The sequence below is a fragment of the Cervus elaphus genome, chromosome 20 (genome assembly GCF_910594005.1).
Source record: "Cervus elaphus chromosome 20, mCerEla1.1, whole genome shotgun sequence".
NCBI classification, from domain to species: Eukaryota; Metazoa; Chordata; class Mammalia; order Artiodactyla; family Cervidae; genus Cervus; species Cervus elaphus.
In genome coordinates, this window is record NC_057834.1 from 133451707 (window position 1) to 133470294 (window position 18588).

Sequence of the window (18588 nt, forward strand, 5' to 3'; positions counted from 1 at the left end):
CAAATGCGTGCACACAAGCGCACACATGCACACGCACACTCACGCACAGACACGCACGTGTGCACACACACGTGCGCACACGCACATGTGCACACACACGTGCGCACACGCACATGCACATGCACACACACTCAGGGGACACAGGACTGAAATCCCTGCTAGGACTGAAATTTCCTTTCACCCCACTGTCTCAGCTCTGGGGCGTCATCTCCTTGCAGTCAGGAATCTGCTCTCCAAATAGCAAGGGAGGTTTATTTCAAGGGGAGGAAAGAAAGGGGCACTGATTATCTAAGTACAATACTTTTTCTTACAAACGGAATTAAAAGTGGTTCGTGGTGCTGCAGTGGGGCTTGGCCCCCAGGAGAAAGGCAGGTACGTTTTGTGCTTGGACCACCTAGACGATTCCTTCAGGTGAAGCCAAAAGCCGCTGCTGACTGCAGGTATCCAAGATGTTGAGAGTCTCCAGGGCTGCCCTCCAAACCCCAGGATCTGAGTCCAGCTGTAGCTCCTGGAGAGCTGAGAGTGAGCGTGCGAGGAGGAGGATGGGGACCCCTGAAGCCAGGCCCTCGTCCTCCACCCGCCCTGGGCAATGCTGATGAGAGCTGATTGTGGGGCGAGGGGCTCATGGGGCTTTGAACTTCATCCCCACCCCGAGTGTGAATTCGGAAGATGGCAGCTCAGTCGTGTGTCCACACGCATCTCCCATTCCTGGGGACTTCCGTCCCTTCAACAGGGACAGGATGATGACCCCCAGGCCCCAACTGCTGTGTGGACCCACTGGAGGCATCGCTGTGTATGACCGGGAGCAAGCAGGGGGCACAGGGAACCATCAGAGCTGTCTTCCTAGAAAGCCCCCCGCAGCTTCATCCCCTCTCTGGGCCCTGGCCATCCCCACCCCCCATCCCAAATACAACCAGGGTCAGCTGACTCTCCCCTCGGGTGGTTTCACTAAGCTCCCAAATGAGAGGAGTGGACTCATTTTTGACTCACACTTGCATCTCCACTACTTACAATTCCGTAATGCTGGAAAATCCAGCTTTTTCAAGTAATGCGCAGACATCTGCTTCATAATAATTCCTAAAAGGATAGTCAGAAATGCCCATCGTATGAATATTAGGACAGCAAGAGATTTGGTTTCACCTGATGAGAGTTTCTGTTAAGGGTTTAGTTCAGGACGTCTAGCTCAGCATCGGGCAGGTATGAAGTGCCATGGGACACACAGGGTGGGCTCCTGCCTGCCCCTGAGTCCCAACCCCTGTCCCCACTCCAGACCTGGGTCTGACCAGATGGTCTTCAAGGTCCCTCCTGCATCAGGAGACCTGCCGGCTCACCTGCCAAGTTACAGGCAGCGATTCTGATCCTTGACAAGTTGCTTTTAACATAGGTCATTGTTTCTAGCAAGAAGTTGTAGAGAACGGCAGGCTTTTTCTGAGTCTGCAAAAACAAGTGACACCCAGCACCATGGAAGAGGAGGTCATGCAGACTGGCTGCTCACAGACAGCGCTCATCTGCTCACAGATGCCCGTCTGTCTGATGCTAGAGGGTCTGCCCAGAGAGGGCAAGTGCTCATATCAAAGCCACACAGCAGATTAGCAGATGGGCAACGTCAGGACCTTCAGGTTTCTGTTACTCTTCTCTTTTGGTCACTATGTCTTGTCCGACTCTGTGACCCCATGGACTGCAGCACGCCAGGCTTCCCTGTCCTTCACTATCTCCCAGAGTCTGCTCAAACTCAAGTCCAAGGATTCAATGATGCAATCCAACCAACGTGGCTAGTCTGAATTAAGTGTAATGTGCCTCCTGGATACTGAAGAGATTATCCCAAAGAGGTAAACTATTACATTAATAATTCTCTATTGATTGCCTGTTGAAATGGCAATGATTTGGAACTACTGGGTTAAATAAAACCTATTATTAAATTTGGTTTCACCTCTTTACTTTCTTCAACAGAAATCTTAAAGATGGGTGTGTGGTTTGCATTCTCTTTCTGTTGGACTGAGCTGGTCCCAACACCTCCTGTCTCGCAGGATCACAGGATGAAGCCCCAAGCCCCCGGGGCCGTCCCCTGCCTCGGCCTCCTCACCAGGACGGAGCACAGGGTCATCTGGAAACCGGCCATCTCCTTGGGGGCGGTGGCGTCACTGTGGTCCGCAGAGCTCTCCAGGGCCCTCCAGCCCCAGAAGTGCACGCACTGAAAGAGGGTGGCCACACAGGCCTGGAGGACGCAGGACAGGAAGGCAGGAGAGGCGTCAGGCGGGCCTGGGGTTCACCGAGGGGCGGGGTGGGCGGGGCTGGCACCCCACAGTAAGCGAGAGGGCAGCCCCCCAAAGGCCTCAGGAAGCCAAAGCAGGGTGGTTGATGAGCCCCAGGGGGCTGCCTAGGACCCAAGCCCTCCTGGCCCGTGAGACACCTTGGGCACGTTTACTGAGAAGCCCACGGGTGCAGATGCAGCCCCACGGCCCCCTTAGCCACTGGCCAGCACTGGGTGCCCTCAGCAGCCCTGCCAGGACCTACCCCTCCAGGAGCCTGGGGTGTGGGGGCCTGCCTGCAACCCCCCATCCCCTCTCCCCAGCTCTCCCTGTCCCCGTCCCCTGCAGTAACCAGGCCCCTGGTCATGGCCTCTGCTGGGGTTGGGTCACAGGAAGGTACTGGAATGGAGGGCAGGGAAGGGGGTTGGGGTGTCTGCTCCCCAAGGAGCAGGAGGGGCAACAGCACCCATGGGGGCCCCGTGCTGTGCTGGCCTCTCCTCTTTGTGGCTCCTTCATTAAAGCCTCTCATCCCCTTGTGGGGTAGGCCGTCACTTTCTTCCTGGAAGCCCTGCCTCCAGGCGAGTTGCTGATAAAACGTGAAAGGACTGTGAACTTTTGATAGAAGGCAGTGAGGATAAGGAAAGTGTTAATCACTTCAGTCCTGTCTGACTCTTGGAGACCCCATGGACATCCCCTCTGTCCATGGGATTCTCCAGGCAAGAATACTAGAGTGGGTAGCCATTCCCTTATCCAGGGGAGCTTCTCAATCCAGGGATCAAACATGAGTCTCCTGCATTGAAGGCAGATTCTTTACTGTCTGAGCCATGAGGGAAGCCTTTGACTGTGTGGATCACAACAAAACACGAAAAAATTCTTAAAGAGATGGGAATACCAGACCACCTTACCTGTCTCCTGAGAAACTTGTATGCAGATCAAGAAGCAACAGAACCAGATATTGAACAACAGACTGGTTCAAAATTGGGAAAGGAGTGCATCAAGGCTGTATACTGTCACCCTGTTAAATAACTTATATGCAGAGTACATCATGTGGAATGCTGGGCTGGATGAATCACAAGCTGGAATCAAGATTGCCAGGAGAAATATCAACCACCTCAGATATGCAGATGATATCACTCTATGGGCAGAAAGCGAAGAGGAACTTAAGAGCCACGCGATGAGGGTGAAAGAGGAGAGTGAAAAACCTGTCTTAAAACTTAGCATTCAAAAAACTAAGATCATGGCATCTGTTCCCACCACTTGATGGCAAATAGATGGGGGAAAAGTAGAAACAGTGACAGACTTTATTTTCTTGAGCTCCAAAATCACTGCGGATGATGACTGCAGCCATGAAATTAAAAGACGCCTACTCCTTGGAAGAAAAGCTATGACAAACATAAATAGCATATTAAGAAGCAGAGACAAATCGCTTTGCCAACAAAGGTCTGTATAATCAAAACTAAGGTTTTTCCAGTGGTCTTGTATGAATGGGAAAGTTGGGCCATAAAGAAGGCTGAGTGAAGAAGAATTGATGCTTTCAAAGTGTGGTGCTGGGGAAGACTCTTGACTGTCCCTTGGACTGCAAGATCAAACCAATCCTAAAGGAGGAACAACCCTGAATATTCATTGGAAGGACTGATGCTGAGGCTGAAGCTCCAGTATTTTGGCCACCTGATGTGAAGAGCCAACTCATTGGAAAAGACTCTGATGCCAGGAAAGACTGAGGACAGGAGGAGAGGGGGGTGACAGAGGATGAGATGGTTGGATGGCAGCATTGACTCAATGGATGTGAGTCTGAGCAACCTCTGGGAGACAGTGAAGGCTAGGGAAGCCTGGCGTGCTGCAGTCCATGGGGTCACAGCGTCGGACACGACATAGTGACAGAAAGACAGAAGAAAGGGCGGCTGGTGACGGCATCTGGGGAAGAAGGAAAGTACGCCGTGTTTCCCCTCACAGAGCCAAGACTCCTCAATCAGCCAGTTTGCAGGTTATCTTGACTGGTCCCTTTCTCAGCCTGGTGGGAGGAACCAGCAGATGGTGGCCTCTGGGGTCCCGGGAAGACTGAGGGCGGCGGGGGACACCCCAGGAGCTGGGGCAGCAGCCTCGAAGCACATGTTCCTTGTGGGGACAGCGGGCCCTGGGCGTTGCCCACAGAGCCCAGGTGTGTCTGACCTGGGCGGCATCGGAGCAGGGGTCCTGGCAATGCAGCATGAGGGGCACCCAGGCTTTCTTCACTTCCTGCTTGAAGAAATGTTTCTTGGAAATCCTGACCACCTGTGCCAGCTTCCCGAAGAGGATGAAGGCTTTTAAACGCAGCAGCGCACTCTCCTGCAGCCAAGACGGACAAGCTATTTCTGAAACATGGGACTCGAGGAACCCAACAAAGCCCCAGCCATTCGCCGTGTACCTCCTTAAACACCTTGGTGCCTGCAAAGCCTTCTGGATCATTCCATCAGGATGGAGTGTGTCCTGCAGGGTTCGGGGGACTGGGCAGTATTCTGGTGTTTGTGACCTTCTCTTGCCTAGATGGGGGCTGTGCTGGATCTGATCGCCTACTACCCCAACCTAGCAGAGTTTCCACCCCACATACCACAGATGTCCATATAGCATTTGTGCCTGGGAGGAGTTAGAGTCAGGGGAGGAGGGTCCCATGGGCCCTAAAACAAGATTTTTTTTGTTAACCAGCCCCCGTGATCAGCCAATGGATACATCAGTACCCAAGTCGGAACTGCACCCCTTTTCATTCCAGGGCACCTCCCTCCTTTAGAGGATGAACGGTGGCCACCTGTCTACTGAGCAGCTATTCGTGGGGACCCCCGTGAGGGCCAGGGCCGAGCAAGGCGCCAGTGTGGACTCACGTTGTCAAAGAAGGCTCTGCACTGCTCGGAGATGGCGTTGAAGGTGGACCCCAGGTCCCCTTCCCGCAGCTCGACCAAGACCTTGGCCAGGACCTCCAGGCCCTCGGAGGTCACGCTGGTGCTCACGCTGGGGCCCCGCAGGGAACTCAGGCACTTCTCCAGTAAGAGCTTCCGGTACTGCCTCACCTGGGGGGCACGGGGCCGTCAGCCCCCGCCTGGCTGCCCGGGACATGCCGCCATGGGCCCCCACCCCCGGCCCCCGCCCCGGCCCCCGCGGACCTTCCTGGGGGCGCCGAGGGCCATGTTGCCGAGGGCGCGCAGGGAGAGCACCCTCAGGACCTCGTCCTCCTGCTCCGCGCCCTTCTCCAGCATCAGCACCGCCCGCTTCAGCAGCTTCTTCTGGTGCAGGATCGGGTCACTCATGACCTGGAAAGGAGAACTGTTCACAGTCACCCCCGAGAGAGGCTCTCGTTCCTCAGCCTCAAAACGGGACGGGTGATGCGACTCGATGCCCAGAGCGGCGTCCCTGGGAACAGGAGAGGATTCACAGCTCCACCTCCCAGGATGGGCTCTGGGCTCCTCTGTCGCCATCTGTGGGTCCCTGGCAAGTCCCTCGACCCCTCTGAACCTCAGCTTCCTCACCTATAAAAAGGGCGACGGCAGTACCTGCCTCATGGAGTCGCTGTGAGGCTCCGATGCGGAAATACGTGGGGAAATTCTAGCTGAGTGTTATCGGTAGGAACACACCTGTTTGTCATCGGTTCCTTCCCTTAACGTGATGGGAGCAGCCATGGTGTGCAAGAGCCACGCCCACTGAGTCAGAGCAGAAATGCACAAGATGCACGGATTCCACTCCCTTGGGCCTCCTGGGGTCACTCCTGGGCTTGCTCCCAAAATGCTGGGCCTTTGGGACCACGGGGAGCCCTGTGGCATGCCTGGGTGCACGTGTGTTTTATAAACCTTGGTGGTGGTGGTTTTGCCGCTAAGTCATGTCCAACTCTTGCAACACCATGGACTGTAGCCCGCCAGGCTCCTCTGTCCATGGGATTCTCCAGGCAAGAATACTGGAGTGGGTTGCCATGCCCTCCTGCAGGGGATCTACCCGACCCAGGAATCGAACCCGGGTCTCCTGCAGTGCAGGTGGATTCTTTACCGACTGTGCTACAAGGGAAGCCCCATTATAAACCTTAAGAAAACTAAATACCCAGTGGGTGACCCCGGAATGGAAAACTGATTCTTAAGCTTTCTTCAGAACAAGTCTGCCAGCCCCACCCTAGGGCGAAGATTGGTTCCCATGACACCCTGGGTGTCAGACAGCCATCAAGATTTCCCCCAAAAGTTTTCTGGCCAATTTCCTCAGGACCCCATAAGGAAGGGTAGCTGGGCAGCAGCAGCTCTGATCCCCCTTCCGGGCCTTCCTGCCTGGCTCAGCCTGGCTCGCCTCTCAAGAGCCCTCTGCCCGGCCTTCCCAGGAAAGCCCTCCTCTGGCCCTGGGTTGCTGGCGCTCATCACATCACGCAGCCCTTGGCGGCTGTACTACAGGGCACAGGACCGGTCTCAACTGCTTCCCCTCGGTGCTCGCCTTGGATCATGCGCTTGATGAATGAATAGAGGCGGGCATGAGGGATGTTCACCTGTCCCTCCAACCCCGGGCTCAGAGCCTGCGTGCCTGCCCTGAGATGAGCCCCCAGAACAGCCCCCACCACATCCTGCCCGCCCCCCGCCCAGCCCCCTGCCCAGCAGCCCCCCCCACATCTCACCCGTGCCCCCGCCCCCGTCCAGGCCCCCCAGCCCCCAGCCCAGCCCCCACCATGGCCTCACTTCCACGCAGACCGCCGTGCTGCTGATGCGGCAGCTCAGGGCCTCCGAGGCCATGCCCCTGAGTGCCAGCTCCGACAGCCTCTGCCGGTAGTAGCCGTCGGGGCTCCGCACGCACAGCCTGAGGGACGGCACCACGAAAGGGGCTTCTCAGCTCCTGCCCAGCACAGCCGCTCTGCAGCAGGGTGCCCGGGGTGGGGCTCCCAGGTCAGGGAGTCACTGAAGTACGGACCCTCCACTTGCTCTTTATAAAAAGTGAAAGTGCAAGTCGTGTCCGACTCTGCCTGCCCGCTTCTCTGTCCACGGAATTCTCCAGGCAAGAAGACTGGAGTGGGGAGCTGCTCCCTTCTCTAGGGGAGTCTTCCCAACCCAGGCACTGAACCCAGGTCTCCCTTTTATAAAAAGGGGACCAGAATGAGGGTCTAGACCCAGGAAGGAACTCCTGGTCCTGCTGTCCTGGCCTGGCTCGGAAGCCCTTTGTGACCCTGGGCACACCCCATCCACCTGGGACCTTGCTTTCTTGCCTTGGAGCAGGAGGGGCTGGAAGAAAAGATTTCCTTTGCCCTGCACCCTCCTGCCACTCAAGAGTCTGGGATGCGGGTCAACATGGCAGTTCGCCCCCCTGCCCTCCCCCGCCCCCCACATACACCTGGAGTGAGGCATTCAGCCACGAGGCCCAGACCTTCCAGCCAGACGATGGAGCCCCGGGGAGCCGGGCACCCACCTGGCCAGCTGGCTGACTCCCTGCAGGAATGTCGAGCTGCTCTCCAGAAGCGTCCACACGCCCTGCTCCTCCAGGGTGCAAAGCAGAGACTCACTGTTGAGTCTCCTGAACAAGAGCTGCATGGATCTGATCGTTACCCTGGAAGAAGGTGGGGCCGTGTGAGGGTGAGGCTGCCCTACTGGGAGCACCCACCCTGCCTTCGATAGGCTCTTAGGTAAGCTCCGCACCCAGGCCCGTGAAGGGGCACCCAGCACAGGCAGGGAGGCTTGCTCAGGGCCTAAGAGTAGCCATGGGAGACAGTGGGTCTGCAAACTCTGAAAGCCGCACAGTGCTGGACCCACACAAGGGAAGGTCATAAGCTAGGCTTCCAGAAATTTCTCCTCCCCACCAGGAAGGGAAAACGAGGACCTATCAGTAGAGGTGATACTTGTAGTTCAGTGACTTCTTTTTTTTTTAAGAACATTTATTTATTTGGCTGTACAGGGTCTTACAATAGAGAATCTGCCTGCAATGTGGGAGACCTGGGTTCAAGCCCTGGGTTGGGAAGATCCCCTAGAGAAGGGGATGGCTAACCACTCCAGTATTCTTGCCTGGAGAATCCCATGGACAGAGGAGTGTGGTGGGCTAAATACAGTCCATGGGGTCACAAAGAGTTGGTCACTACTGAGCAATGAACACTTTCATTTTCACGGGATCTTAGTTTTGGCACGTGGGATCTAGTTCCCTGACTGGGGATTGAACCTGAGCCCTCTACATTAGGACCTCAGAGTCTTAGCCACCGGACCACCAGGCAAGTCCCCAGTTGAGTGGCTGCATCCAGCCCAGGCCCACAGCCTCACCACACCGCACCTTCCCACCGTCGAGCGCACCTCTGCAGGTTGACCTCCTCGGGGAGGGTCCCCGTGTGGATGAGTCTCCATGTCTTCAGGACGGGCGACACGGCCTCCTGGCCCTGGCTGCCACCCAGCTGCAGGAGGAGCGTGTAGACGAGGTCTGGGAAGAGATCCAGGAGCCTGTTGTCCCAGTCCATCCTCTCGACGAGCAGGTGGATGGTGCACAGGGTCTGCAGAGAGGACAGCCAGAGGTGGCAGGGCTCTCACTGAGCCCCCAAGGCGGGCCCGCCCCCCGCCTCACCATCAGAGGGTCCACCGCGGCCAGGCGCCAGATGTCGGCCTTGGAGGCGGCGTTGGCCCTGGGCGTGAACCTCGCCTGCAGCCGGCCCATCAGCGCGTGGAGCATCGTCCGGGCAAAGGGCACATTCTCGGCCACAGCCAGCCACACCTCCGTCAGGTGGCTAGCCAGAGACAGGGGACGAGGACTGTGGGTTTGGGGTCATGTGCCCTGGCAAGTCAGAGATCCCTGGGGACCCCTGGGCAGCCCCCGCAGCAGGGCCTGGACCCTGGAGGTAGGGTCTCAGGGAGGCGGGTGAGCCACTAAGGCTGCACAGCCAGAGGCCGGGTCCTGCCCTGCACTCTGCCCACTGCCGTGGTCCCCCCGAGGTCCAGGGAAGCCCCGGCGCTCTCTCTCTCTCCCTCTCCCTCTCTCTCTCGGAAGGCCTAGCTTTGCTGCTAGGGGACCCAGGAGTCCCCAACGGGCCGACTGTGTGATGTGATGACTTCATGGGCACGTCCGGTCATAGCCCCCCAGTGCCCAGGTGTGTCAGGCCAGTGCCAGGCAGCTTGCTGATACCTATCACTTCCTCCTCCCAACACGTCTATGTGGAAGGAGCCTTCGTCTCCATTTCCACAGAAGAGGAAATGCCGCCTGAGGAGGTCAGGGAAGCTGCCAAACTACAGCTTGGAGCGGCCTTCCTGACCCCAAGTCCAGGCCCGCAGCCCTGCTGAGAAGGGGGGGGACAGTGACTTAATGAGCCTCTGCACACACACAGGTACAGGTGGGTGGGGCCTGGTGGGCGCTGAAGGGCTAAAGCCATGAATCCGTCAGGATCAGCCTGCCTATTCGAATCCACAAATCCAAACGCGTAAGTGCAGATAAGTGAGTTTTGTCGAGGATGGGGAAAATGTGATGGGCCCGATGGCAGGAACTGAATAGAAGCGGGGGCACAGTACGCTCGTTAAGATCAACTCAGAAAGAAGCCACAGGAGTGCAGGAAACCAGGACGTGGGGACCTCAGTCCTCTAACTCAAGAAACAGCCGCGTGAGTTCGAAGGCGGCCCTGGGCTCCAGGAGAGAACACAGAGGGGCTGACACCTTGACACATCAGAGACCCTAAGCCAAAGCCCCGGCTTGGCCACGCCCAAGCTCCTGACCACAGAAACCAGATGATAACCAGTTGTTGTTCCAAGTTTCCAAGCTGGAGGCAATTTGTTATGCAGGAATAGCTAACTAATACAGTGAAAGCCTGCCTGCCAGAGGCCCCAGCCCAGCACTGCTCTGAGAGGGGTAACTCTCGTTAAAGTGCACCACCTGCACGGCAATGCCCTCCTACCTGGACCCGGGGAAGGGTTGCCCTTCGGAGGAGCAGCACGTGGGGCCAGGCCTGCGTCTCACGTGTTTGATACCTGTGCTCGAAACTCTCTTTTTGTCTGCTCCCAGCATCTGCCAGGTCTCTCTCCACCAAGCCTCAAGGCTGCCCTTCACTCCTTGGTCTCTTTTCTGCTCTGGGGACACCTTTCCCCCTCTTTCTGGGCCCTCCCCAGTATATACCAGTTCAATCCCAGCACAGTCACTCCTCAAACTGGTGACTCCACCAGCTGCCTGCCCGATGCCGTGACACAGACAAGGGGGCTGGGCGCAGTTCAAGATAACACGAAGAGGAAGGCTTGCCCTGCTTCCCTGTGAGGCCACCTGAGAGCCTGGGGGCTGTCATTTCACCCCTTGGGCACCTGGGTCACTTCCCTCTCAGGGCCCCATTTGGAAAGCGGGAAGGGCAGAGTGGAGCTTCTCCAGAGGCCTGCTTGGGCCCTGGGGACCACGTCCTGCAGTCTGTCTGGCCCACAGCTCCGTCCTCTGCAGGGAGGAGAGGGCCGTCGAGGAGAGAGCCCAGAGGGCGCAGCCAGGACCCGTGAGATGTGGGATCCAGACTCCAGCTAGATAGGAGGGAGTTGGAGCATCAAGGCTCCAGGTCCGAGGTTCCCAGAGGCTGTACCACCCACAGAGATGCAAGGGGAGGGGGTGTGTCCGACCACCCCCTCCCCCTGCCACAGGTCAGACGAGGCACCGCTCAAGGCCCCGGGCTCCTGGGACGTGTCCGTGGTGGCGGGTCGGGCCGGTCTGGGGGTCACGGGGAGGCCATGGCCCCGCACCCGGGCACCCACCTCTCCATGGGCAGGGGCTGCCGCAGGAGCGCCGTGAGGACAGTCTCCTGGTGGTAGTGGGCCAGCAGGAGGATGCCCTCGATCAGGAGGCGCCGCACTTCCCGGTGGTCCACCACGGGCAGGTGCACCAGGATGGCGCCCAGGATCTCGGCCACCTGGGGGTGGGGGACGGGCATCACCGGGCATCCCGGCCCTCGGGGGCCCCCTGCCCTCCCCCCGCCGCACACCCCTCCTCCTGCCCAAGTGGACGCTGGGCAGGCTAGCCTGTCAGTGGCTGGGCACAGCTCAGCCCCTTCCCAGGTATCCTCTGGTCTCTTCGCGGATTTTATCACATTTTCAGCATGAGAGGTACCGCGCTCCAGGGGGGCCAGCCTCAGGCCTCCAGCCCAGAGTCCACTCACCGACCAAGCCTCCTTCAACAGGTTCTTTCCAGAACCCGACTTCCTCCCCCTCTTTATAATCATGGACTTGGGGATGGTGGGGAGCCCTTAGCAAGCGAGGCTGGGCCCCTCTGCCTGGCTCTCTGGGCTGGACGCACCAGGCAGCCCCAGGCCCTGGGGGGCCCTTGTCACCTTGTCCTCCAGCTCCTTGACCCGCATCTGGAGGAAGGTGCATATCCAGGTGACAGAGGCCTTGTCGTGCTGGAGGTCCATGGCCCCGAAGTTCTCGCAGAGCTTCTGGACCAGCGAGACCACCTCGTCGCAGTTGAACTGCAAGCAGGCCACCTAGAGCCAGAGCCGGCTGTTCCTGGGTCCGACACCAAGCCCAAGGGCTCCCCTGCCTGCCCCTCTCTGCTCAGGGTCGCAGCCCAGCCCAGCCCCCATCCTCCCGCAAACCATGGCCGCAGCCTCCTCTAGCCCCCTTCCCAGCCTCCGGCCCTGTCAATCACGGGCCGGCTTGGAGATCACTCAACATCAAAGCCTGGGGGACACTTGCCAACCCCTCCCTCACCCCATCGCCTGCCCCCACCCCTCTGAACCCCGCACAGGAAGCTTCTCCCCAGACCCTCCCAGGCCTGCCTCTACGGCCCTGCAGCCTTCCCTGGGAGTGTCCTCTGGCCCCCGAGGCAGAAGAGGCCTCGCCCCTCTGCAGCCCCGAGGGTCTGGGCGGCCCTGACACTGGCAGTCACTGGGTGCTGTCAGCCTGCCCGTGGGCTGACACCTGTGTGCAGGGCCCCCTGTTCAGTTCTTTCTGGGGCCCCCGCAGGGTAGCACATGATACAGACAAAGAAAGACAGCTGGCGTCTGTGACGCACCTACTGTGTGCCAGGCAGCACAGTGGGGACTGTACATATCACAGGTCACTTAAATACACATGACTTGCGTTGGACCAAGGGCTGTGGAAGACCCAGGGAAGACCATCAGGAGGAGCCCGGCCCCGCCCCCAGAGACGGCCCAGGCACCCGGAGGCCACGCCCACACAGCCTTCCCGCTCATCACCTTGGAGATTCTGGAGGATACCCCGAAAATCTTCTCCATGTCTGAGCCCTGCAGGTCCTCCTTACATTTCTCAAGCTCCAGCTCTTTGGAGGTGCCCCAGGAGGAGCAGGTCTGGCTTGCTGGTGGGATACAATGTCAGGCACGGTTGTCCAGAACCAAAGGCCCACATCAAGGTGGCCGCCTTTCCTGACCCCCACCCCCCATCCGACCCTCCCACCTCCCCGCCCCTTGGGTTGCCTTGGTTCCCTGGGCCTGGACTCCGCTCCAGTATCTGGACATCCCACCCCTCTTGCCTGGCCCCTGGAACCATCTCTCTGCACAGCTCAGATGGGCATTCTGCCAGCTGCCAATCCAGAGGCAAACCCACCCTGAAGGTCCCCCAACTGCCTTCCCCTCTGAGCTCACTTCTGGCCAGTTCTGCCGCATCCTTAGTATCTGTGAGGCAATCCTCTCCAGTGGCGCCCCTCGTGTGCCCTCAGCGAGTTGTGCTGACCCAATAAGCCTCTCCTTCTAGAAGCTTCCATAACCTCTCAGTGAACTCTGCACCCCCTTGCTCCGCTGGTCACCCTTGCTTGTCTACAGAGAGACCACAATCCCTGCCGCCCTTCAGGATAGCCCCACAGCCGACTCCCTGATACTGATCCTCCCTCTCGGCCTGGAGAGCCCACGTCCTGCCTACCCGCACCACCCCTCCCGTACCGTGAAGATCCAGCAGGCTGGCCAGGACATCCATGGAGGCCAGGCGGGTTTTTCTGTGTGAGTCACAGGTGCCTGGTGCGATGAGTCCCACCAGGCTGCCAAACTGCCCCAGCTTCAGTGGGATCTGAGGGACAGGAGACCGCAGAGTTCACATCCTCTGTCCAGCCAAGCTCACCTGGTGATGCCCGAGGGCAGTGCAACCAGGGGCCAAAGAGAGTGAACCCTGCTCTGAAAGCACCCCTGTTGGGGAAGGGAGAGGATGCCACCATCTGTCCGAGCCCGAGCTTCCATCCCCAGGCCCCCCAGCTTGGGTCCTGGGACACTGAGCAGCTAGGATGTCGTCTCATGACCCAGGCCCAGGTGCTAGGTCTAGGTGCCTGCCCTGTTTCTATAACTGAGCCCTGCCTTCAAATCTGGGCTTCCCCACTCTCCAGCTGTGTGACCTGGGGAGGGACTTAGCCTCAGGCCCTCTTGTTCCTGTCTGCTACTCAGAGATGATAATTGTTGAGTCCTGCTCCAAAGCCACAGGTGCAAGCCTTGTACCAAGGCCACAGAAGCAGAGCCAAGAACCAAGGTCACCTCTGAAACTGACTAAGCCCCTTTGTAACCATTGCCAAAGTTCCTGTGATCATCACCAGCAGGCTTCCTGATCCCAAATTAGGCAAAGATGCCCACCCTGGTAGTCACTTTATAGCGCCCTAATGCCAACCTTTCTGCAGGAATTTTCCTTGTCTTGAGGCTATAAAAATTGACTACTAACCCAGGAAAGCTGTTGAGTCTCCCCAGTCTGTCAGGAGGTTGGCCCACTGTGCTTGCAGGGCCCACATTATCTCTGCAATTCGTTCTTAATAAACTCACTCCCTTCTGAAATGCTGTGTGTCTGGAAAGTCTTTTCTAGCCACACTGGCACTGCCTCAACAATGACGGTGCCCCATCTTTCAGGGAGTGTTGTGAGACTCACGACAGAGAGTCCAGGTGAAGCACTTTGTGCAGTACCTAGTTACTCAGCGCTCGGCTCGGCCACGGGCTGGCTTTGTCGGGCCTGGGTCCCACCTGGATGGTGCTCTAGGACTGGGGTCCCGCCCCACCTTGTCCTCACTGTGCCCCGGCCCCAAGACCCCACCGCCCTCCTCCCAAGGCCACCCCTGAAGACCAGACAGCCAAAGAGTAGGAGGCCAACAAAGGAAGGAAGAGAGGGCTTGTGGAGCTGCGTCAGAGGCTCCATCACCAAAAAACCTCATTGCTTTTCTAGATTTTGCGATGTTGATGGTATTTGTTAAGCTTTGTAAAATTTGTCATTTTGTAGTGATTCATTTTCTCATTCTAAGTAAATACTTTCCTAATCAATGTGGTATTCATAATCATGTGACCCATTCTCTTAAGGAGGGCCCTCACCCAGGTATGAACCTCAGGCCCCTCAAAACCCGGATCCATACCAAGCCCTGCCCATCCTCTCTCACCACCCCGGAGGCCCAGGGCCAGCTCCCCCCTGGGACTCCTTCGACTTTCCCCAGTGAGGCAGCCTCTTCCCAAGAGTCTCTCCAGGGACAGAACTGGATTTCAGAGGCGTTTCCTCTCCTGGGATAGAGACTGGCATTTCCCTGTGGGTGTCAGCGGGGCAGTTTGTAGGGGGTGGGTCTCCGGGACTCACGCAGACGCCGACGCTTTGGACATAGATCTGCATGAGATGGAGATGGAGGTTCACCGCCTTTTCCCGCTCCCATTCTTTCTCCGACAAGATCCACTTCTCCAGGAGCTGTGGGGAGAGCCCAGAACACAGAGGGGACTGTAAAATCCTGAGGTCAGCCTTTCCCGGCCAGCTGCTGCTCTCCTCCTCTCTCCTACTCAGAGCCTGATTTTCAAAGCTCTGGGAGGTTCCCAGGTCCCCTGCCACCGACACTAAGGAGATGAGGCCATGAGCAAACAAAGAACAATGCCAGCATCCTCACCAAGCTGGTGCTTGGCTGATGTGTTTGGGTTTGTTCCAAGTGTTTGCCTGTAGGTGAAAATGCCACTAGCAGAGTCCATCCTGCACTGCAGCTCCTGCGTGCTCCTGCACCTAACAACACAGCTTAGCAAAACAGGGAGCAAAAACTGATAGAACTGAAAGGAGAAAGAAACAAATCCACAGAGACAGAGATGTCAGTACCTCTTTCTCAGCAACTGATGACAGAGAAGACAGAATCAGGAAGGATATAGAAAACTTGGACAACACTTCCAACAAGAGCTGGCTTAAGTGATATTTAGGAACATATCATTCAGTGCAGCAAAATACTTTCTAAGCACACACAGAACATTCACCAAGATAGACCACACGTGGGCAATAAAATAAGTCTCGATGGATTTAAAAGGCTTTGAATTATACAAAGTATGTCCTCAGACTACAATGGAGTTAAACTAGAATCAAAACCAAAAAGGTCTCTGGAAAACTCTCAAATATTTGGAAACTTCTAGATGACCCATGGGTCAAAGAAGTCAAAAGACAAATGAAAATGCATCGTGGAACTAAAATAAAATTAGAACACAACATATCAATATTTGTGGGGTACAGCCTCAAAGAACAAACTCAGTGGACTTATACTATCTGCTCCTGATTTCAAGACTTACTATAATGTTGATGGGATTACAATGAAGACAGGATGACACTGGTGTAAAGATGGACAAAAACATCAGTAGAGCAGAACAGGTATCTAGAAATAGACCCACACATACGCGGTCCATTGATTTCTGACAAAGATGCGAAGGTAATTCAGCAGAGATTACCTTTCCATCAAATGGTGCTGAAACAATTGGTTATCCATGTGCAAAAAAATTAAAATCAATTAAACTTTGATCCATATTTGAAAACTGAGCTGAAAATACATCATAGACTTCAATGTAAAACCTGAAACTATCAAGTTCTAGAAGAAAATCTAGGAGAAAATCTTTATGACCTTGGTTAGTAAAGATTTCTTAGACATGATACCAAAAGCATGATCCGTAAAAGAAAAAATAATAAATTAGACTTCATCAAGATTAAAAACTTCTTCTCTTCAAAAGAACCTGTGAAATTAATGAAAAGGCAAGTCACAGACCAGGAGAAAATATTTGCAAATCACATGTCGGATAAAGGATTTGCTTCTAGAATATATACAACCTCTGAAAAATCAATAATAAGAAAGCAAACAATCCAATTTTTTAAAAAGCCCTAGCAATACTATATTCAAAAATACCAAGATTATGAAAGACAAAGACTGAGAAATTGTTCCAAATTGAAGCAGAGAGACAAAAGAGATGACAATTAAATGCAATTTATAATCCAGATTAGATCCTGGTTCTCAGAGGAAATAACTATGAAGGTCATTACTGGGCAATTGTGAAATATGAATATGGAAAATTGATTAGACTACAGCTTGGTATCAATGTTAAATTCCGTGATTTTGAACAGTATATTGTTATATAAGAGAAGATTCTTGTTGTTGATGTCTATAGCTAACTCTCCATGATTCAAAAGGTGTGTGTGTGTGTGTGTGTATGTATGTATGTAATGTAAAGAGGAAAAAAAAAGAAAGGGAAAAAGAACACGTCACAAAATATTAAGAATTGTGGATCTGGGTGAAAGGCATGCAGGAGTTCTTTGTACTGTTCTTGCAACCTTTCAGCTTTTAAGAATTTAACTTCAACTTTTAAGAACATTTCGTGATATTGAAATGTCACAAAATATTAAGAATTGTGGATCTGGATGAAAGGCATACAGTAGTTCTTTGTACCATTCTTGCAATTTTTCAGCCAGCTTGAAGCTTTGTCTAAAGAAAATTAATACCAAATCAATTCTTAATGGATGCCTGTTTCCCACTGAGTGTGGCCCTTGGACCAGCATTCTGGGAGGAGTGACCACCACCAGCTCCTGGCCCTCCTCCAGACAACTCACGTGCACCATCTCCTGCAGCCCCTTGGGGTCTAGGTGTCTTTGCATGAGGCCCTCCATCAGCTGCTCCAGGGCACGCAGGGCGTTCGTATACAGGGTCTGTGGCCAAGAGAGGGGAGAGCTCGGCAGCAGTGGGGGAACAGCCACCTGCCAGGACTCTGTGTGGGCCCACACCAGGGTCAAATATTGTGAGATGGTCTGATAAATTCCTTTTGACTTCTGCTCAGACTGAGTTCTTTATGCTCCTTATGTGACGTATAAGACGAACTCAGGAGGAACCCATTTTGCAAAGGAGGAAATTGGGCTCCTAGAGCCCAGCTCTCCTGACCCCTCGAATCCAGGGCCAGGACCTGGAGGCACAGATGGCCGCTGTTCACAATAGATTTGTCCTCCTCTTCCACAACCTTATTGGGAGACAGTCATCCAGTCGGAGACTGCATTTCCCAGGATCCCTTGCAGCTAGGTGGAGCCATTTGACCAAGTTCTGGCCAATAAGGGGAGGCCAAGAGGCTCATAAATCCTCCAGACTTGCTCTGGAGCTGGGTATCACTGCCCACCTGAGGAGCCATGGGGTCTCTGTCAGCCCACGTCCCTGAACAACTGCAGGTAGCAGCCCCCTCTCCACCTTTGCTGCCAACTGGACTTCGAGTGAGAAAAACAGTCATCTTGTTAAACCATGAAGATTTCAGAGTGTATCTGTTACAGCAGCTAGCATCACCTTACGCTTAATGAAAGAGCCTGCTCTACTTTGCTGCCCTGACCACTCCCAGGTGGTCCAGGATGGTGGGCTCCCAGCACTGCCCATGTTAACGTCAACTTCCAAGTCCTCACCCAGAAAATGAGGTGGCGCAGAGGGACCTACCTTAATGGACTCATTGCTCTCTCCTGGGGGCTGGAGAGAAATTACAGAGTGTATACTAATATCCATCAGCTCACTGCTTTCCTCTGTGGAGTAGAAAGGCTTCAATTTGCTAGAGAAAGAAGTGATAAGAGGAGTGATCAGTGGGGAGTTGAAGCCCTGCTCTGCCCAGTCTGGGGGTGGTGGGAGGAGCAATGTCACAGAATGAGGGAGGGACCAGCTTCTCTGTTTGGGGGTTCAGGCATCTGTCCCTCCCCAGGGGCCCTGGCTCCACCCACCAGGGCTCCAGTTCACTGTCTGTCTGTGACTGAAGGGGAGACTCAGGCGTCCACAGCCACCTCTCCTATCACTGTTGGCTCTGAGTCTCTCTCCTGTTCAGAAACATTCCACTGGTCCTCCCTGACTGCAACCACAGACTTTACTTCTGGTTGGTCCTGGCCCTGGAGTTTTCAACTGTAATTCCTGGACCAGGAGCAGCAGCAGCATCCCCTTGGAGTTTATTAGAAAATGCAAATTCTGTGTCTCCACCTCAGAGCTGCTGAATCAAAAACTCTGGAGTGGAGGACTTCCCTGGCAGTCCAGTGGTTAAGGCTTTGCCGTACAGTGCCAGAGGTGCAGGTTTGACCCCACACGTCTCGTGGCCAAAAAGCCAAAACATAAAACCGAAGCAATACTGTAAAACAAATTCAATAAAGACTTTTTAAAAAATGGTCCTCATAAAAAAAAATCTTAAAAAAAAAAATACCAAAACACTTCTGGA

The 18588-nt window shown here is 55.1% G+C and overlaps 1 protein-coding gene across 1 annotated transcript in view; it reads right to left on the bottom strand.

The window, feature by feature from the left end:
• Positions 1-325: 325 nt before the first annotated feature.
• Positions 326-18588, bottom strand: part of MROH2A (maestro heat like repeat family member 2A) — a 53071-nt gene continuing 34808 nt past the window's right edge. Inside the window, exons 25-42 of the mRNA XM_043876386.1 lie at positions 17832-17940; positions 16973-17068; positions 14714-14818; positions 13063-13186; positions 12364-12482; positions 11497-11649; positions 10925-11079; positions 8781-8940; positions 8516-8709; positions 7647-7784; positions 6926-7043; positions 5384-5530; positions 5105-5290; positions 4419-4574; positions 2084-2215; positions 1332-1434; positions 1012-1077; positions 326-516 (exon numbers count right to left, since the gene is read on the bottom strand). Coding sequence (XP_043732321.1) covers positions 395-516; positions 1012-1077; positions 1332-1434; positions 2084-2215; positions 4419-4574; positions 5105-5290; positions 5384-5530; positions 6926-7043; positions 7647-7784; positions 8516-8709; positions 8781-8940; positions 10925-11079; positions 11497-11649; positions 12364-12482; positions 13063-13186; positions 14714-14818; positions 16973-17068; positions 17832-17940 — 2383 coding nt within the window. The 3' untranslated portion in view covers positions 326-394. The remainder of the gene's footprint in view (positions 517-1011; positions 1078-1331; positions 1435-2083; positions 2216-4418; positions 4575-5104; positions 5291-5383; positions 5531-6925; positions 7044-7646; positions 7785-8515; positions 8710-8780; positions 8941-10924; positions 11080-11496; positions 11650-12363; positions 12483-13062; positions 13187-14713; positions 14819-16972; positions 17069-17831; positions 17941-18588) is intronic.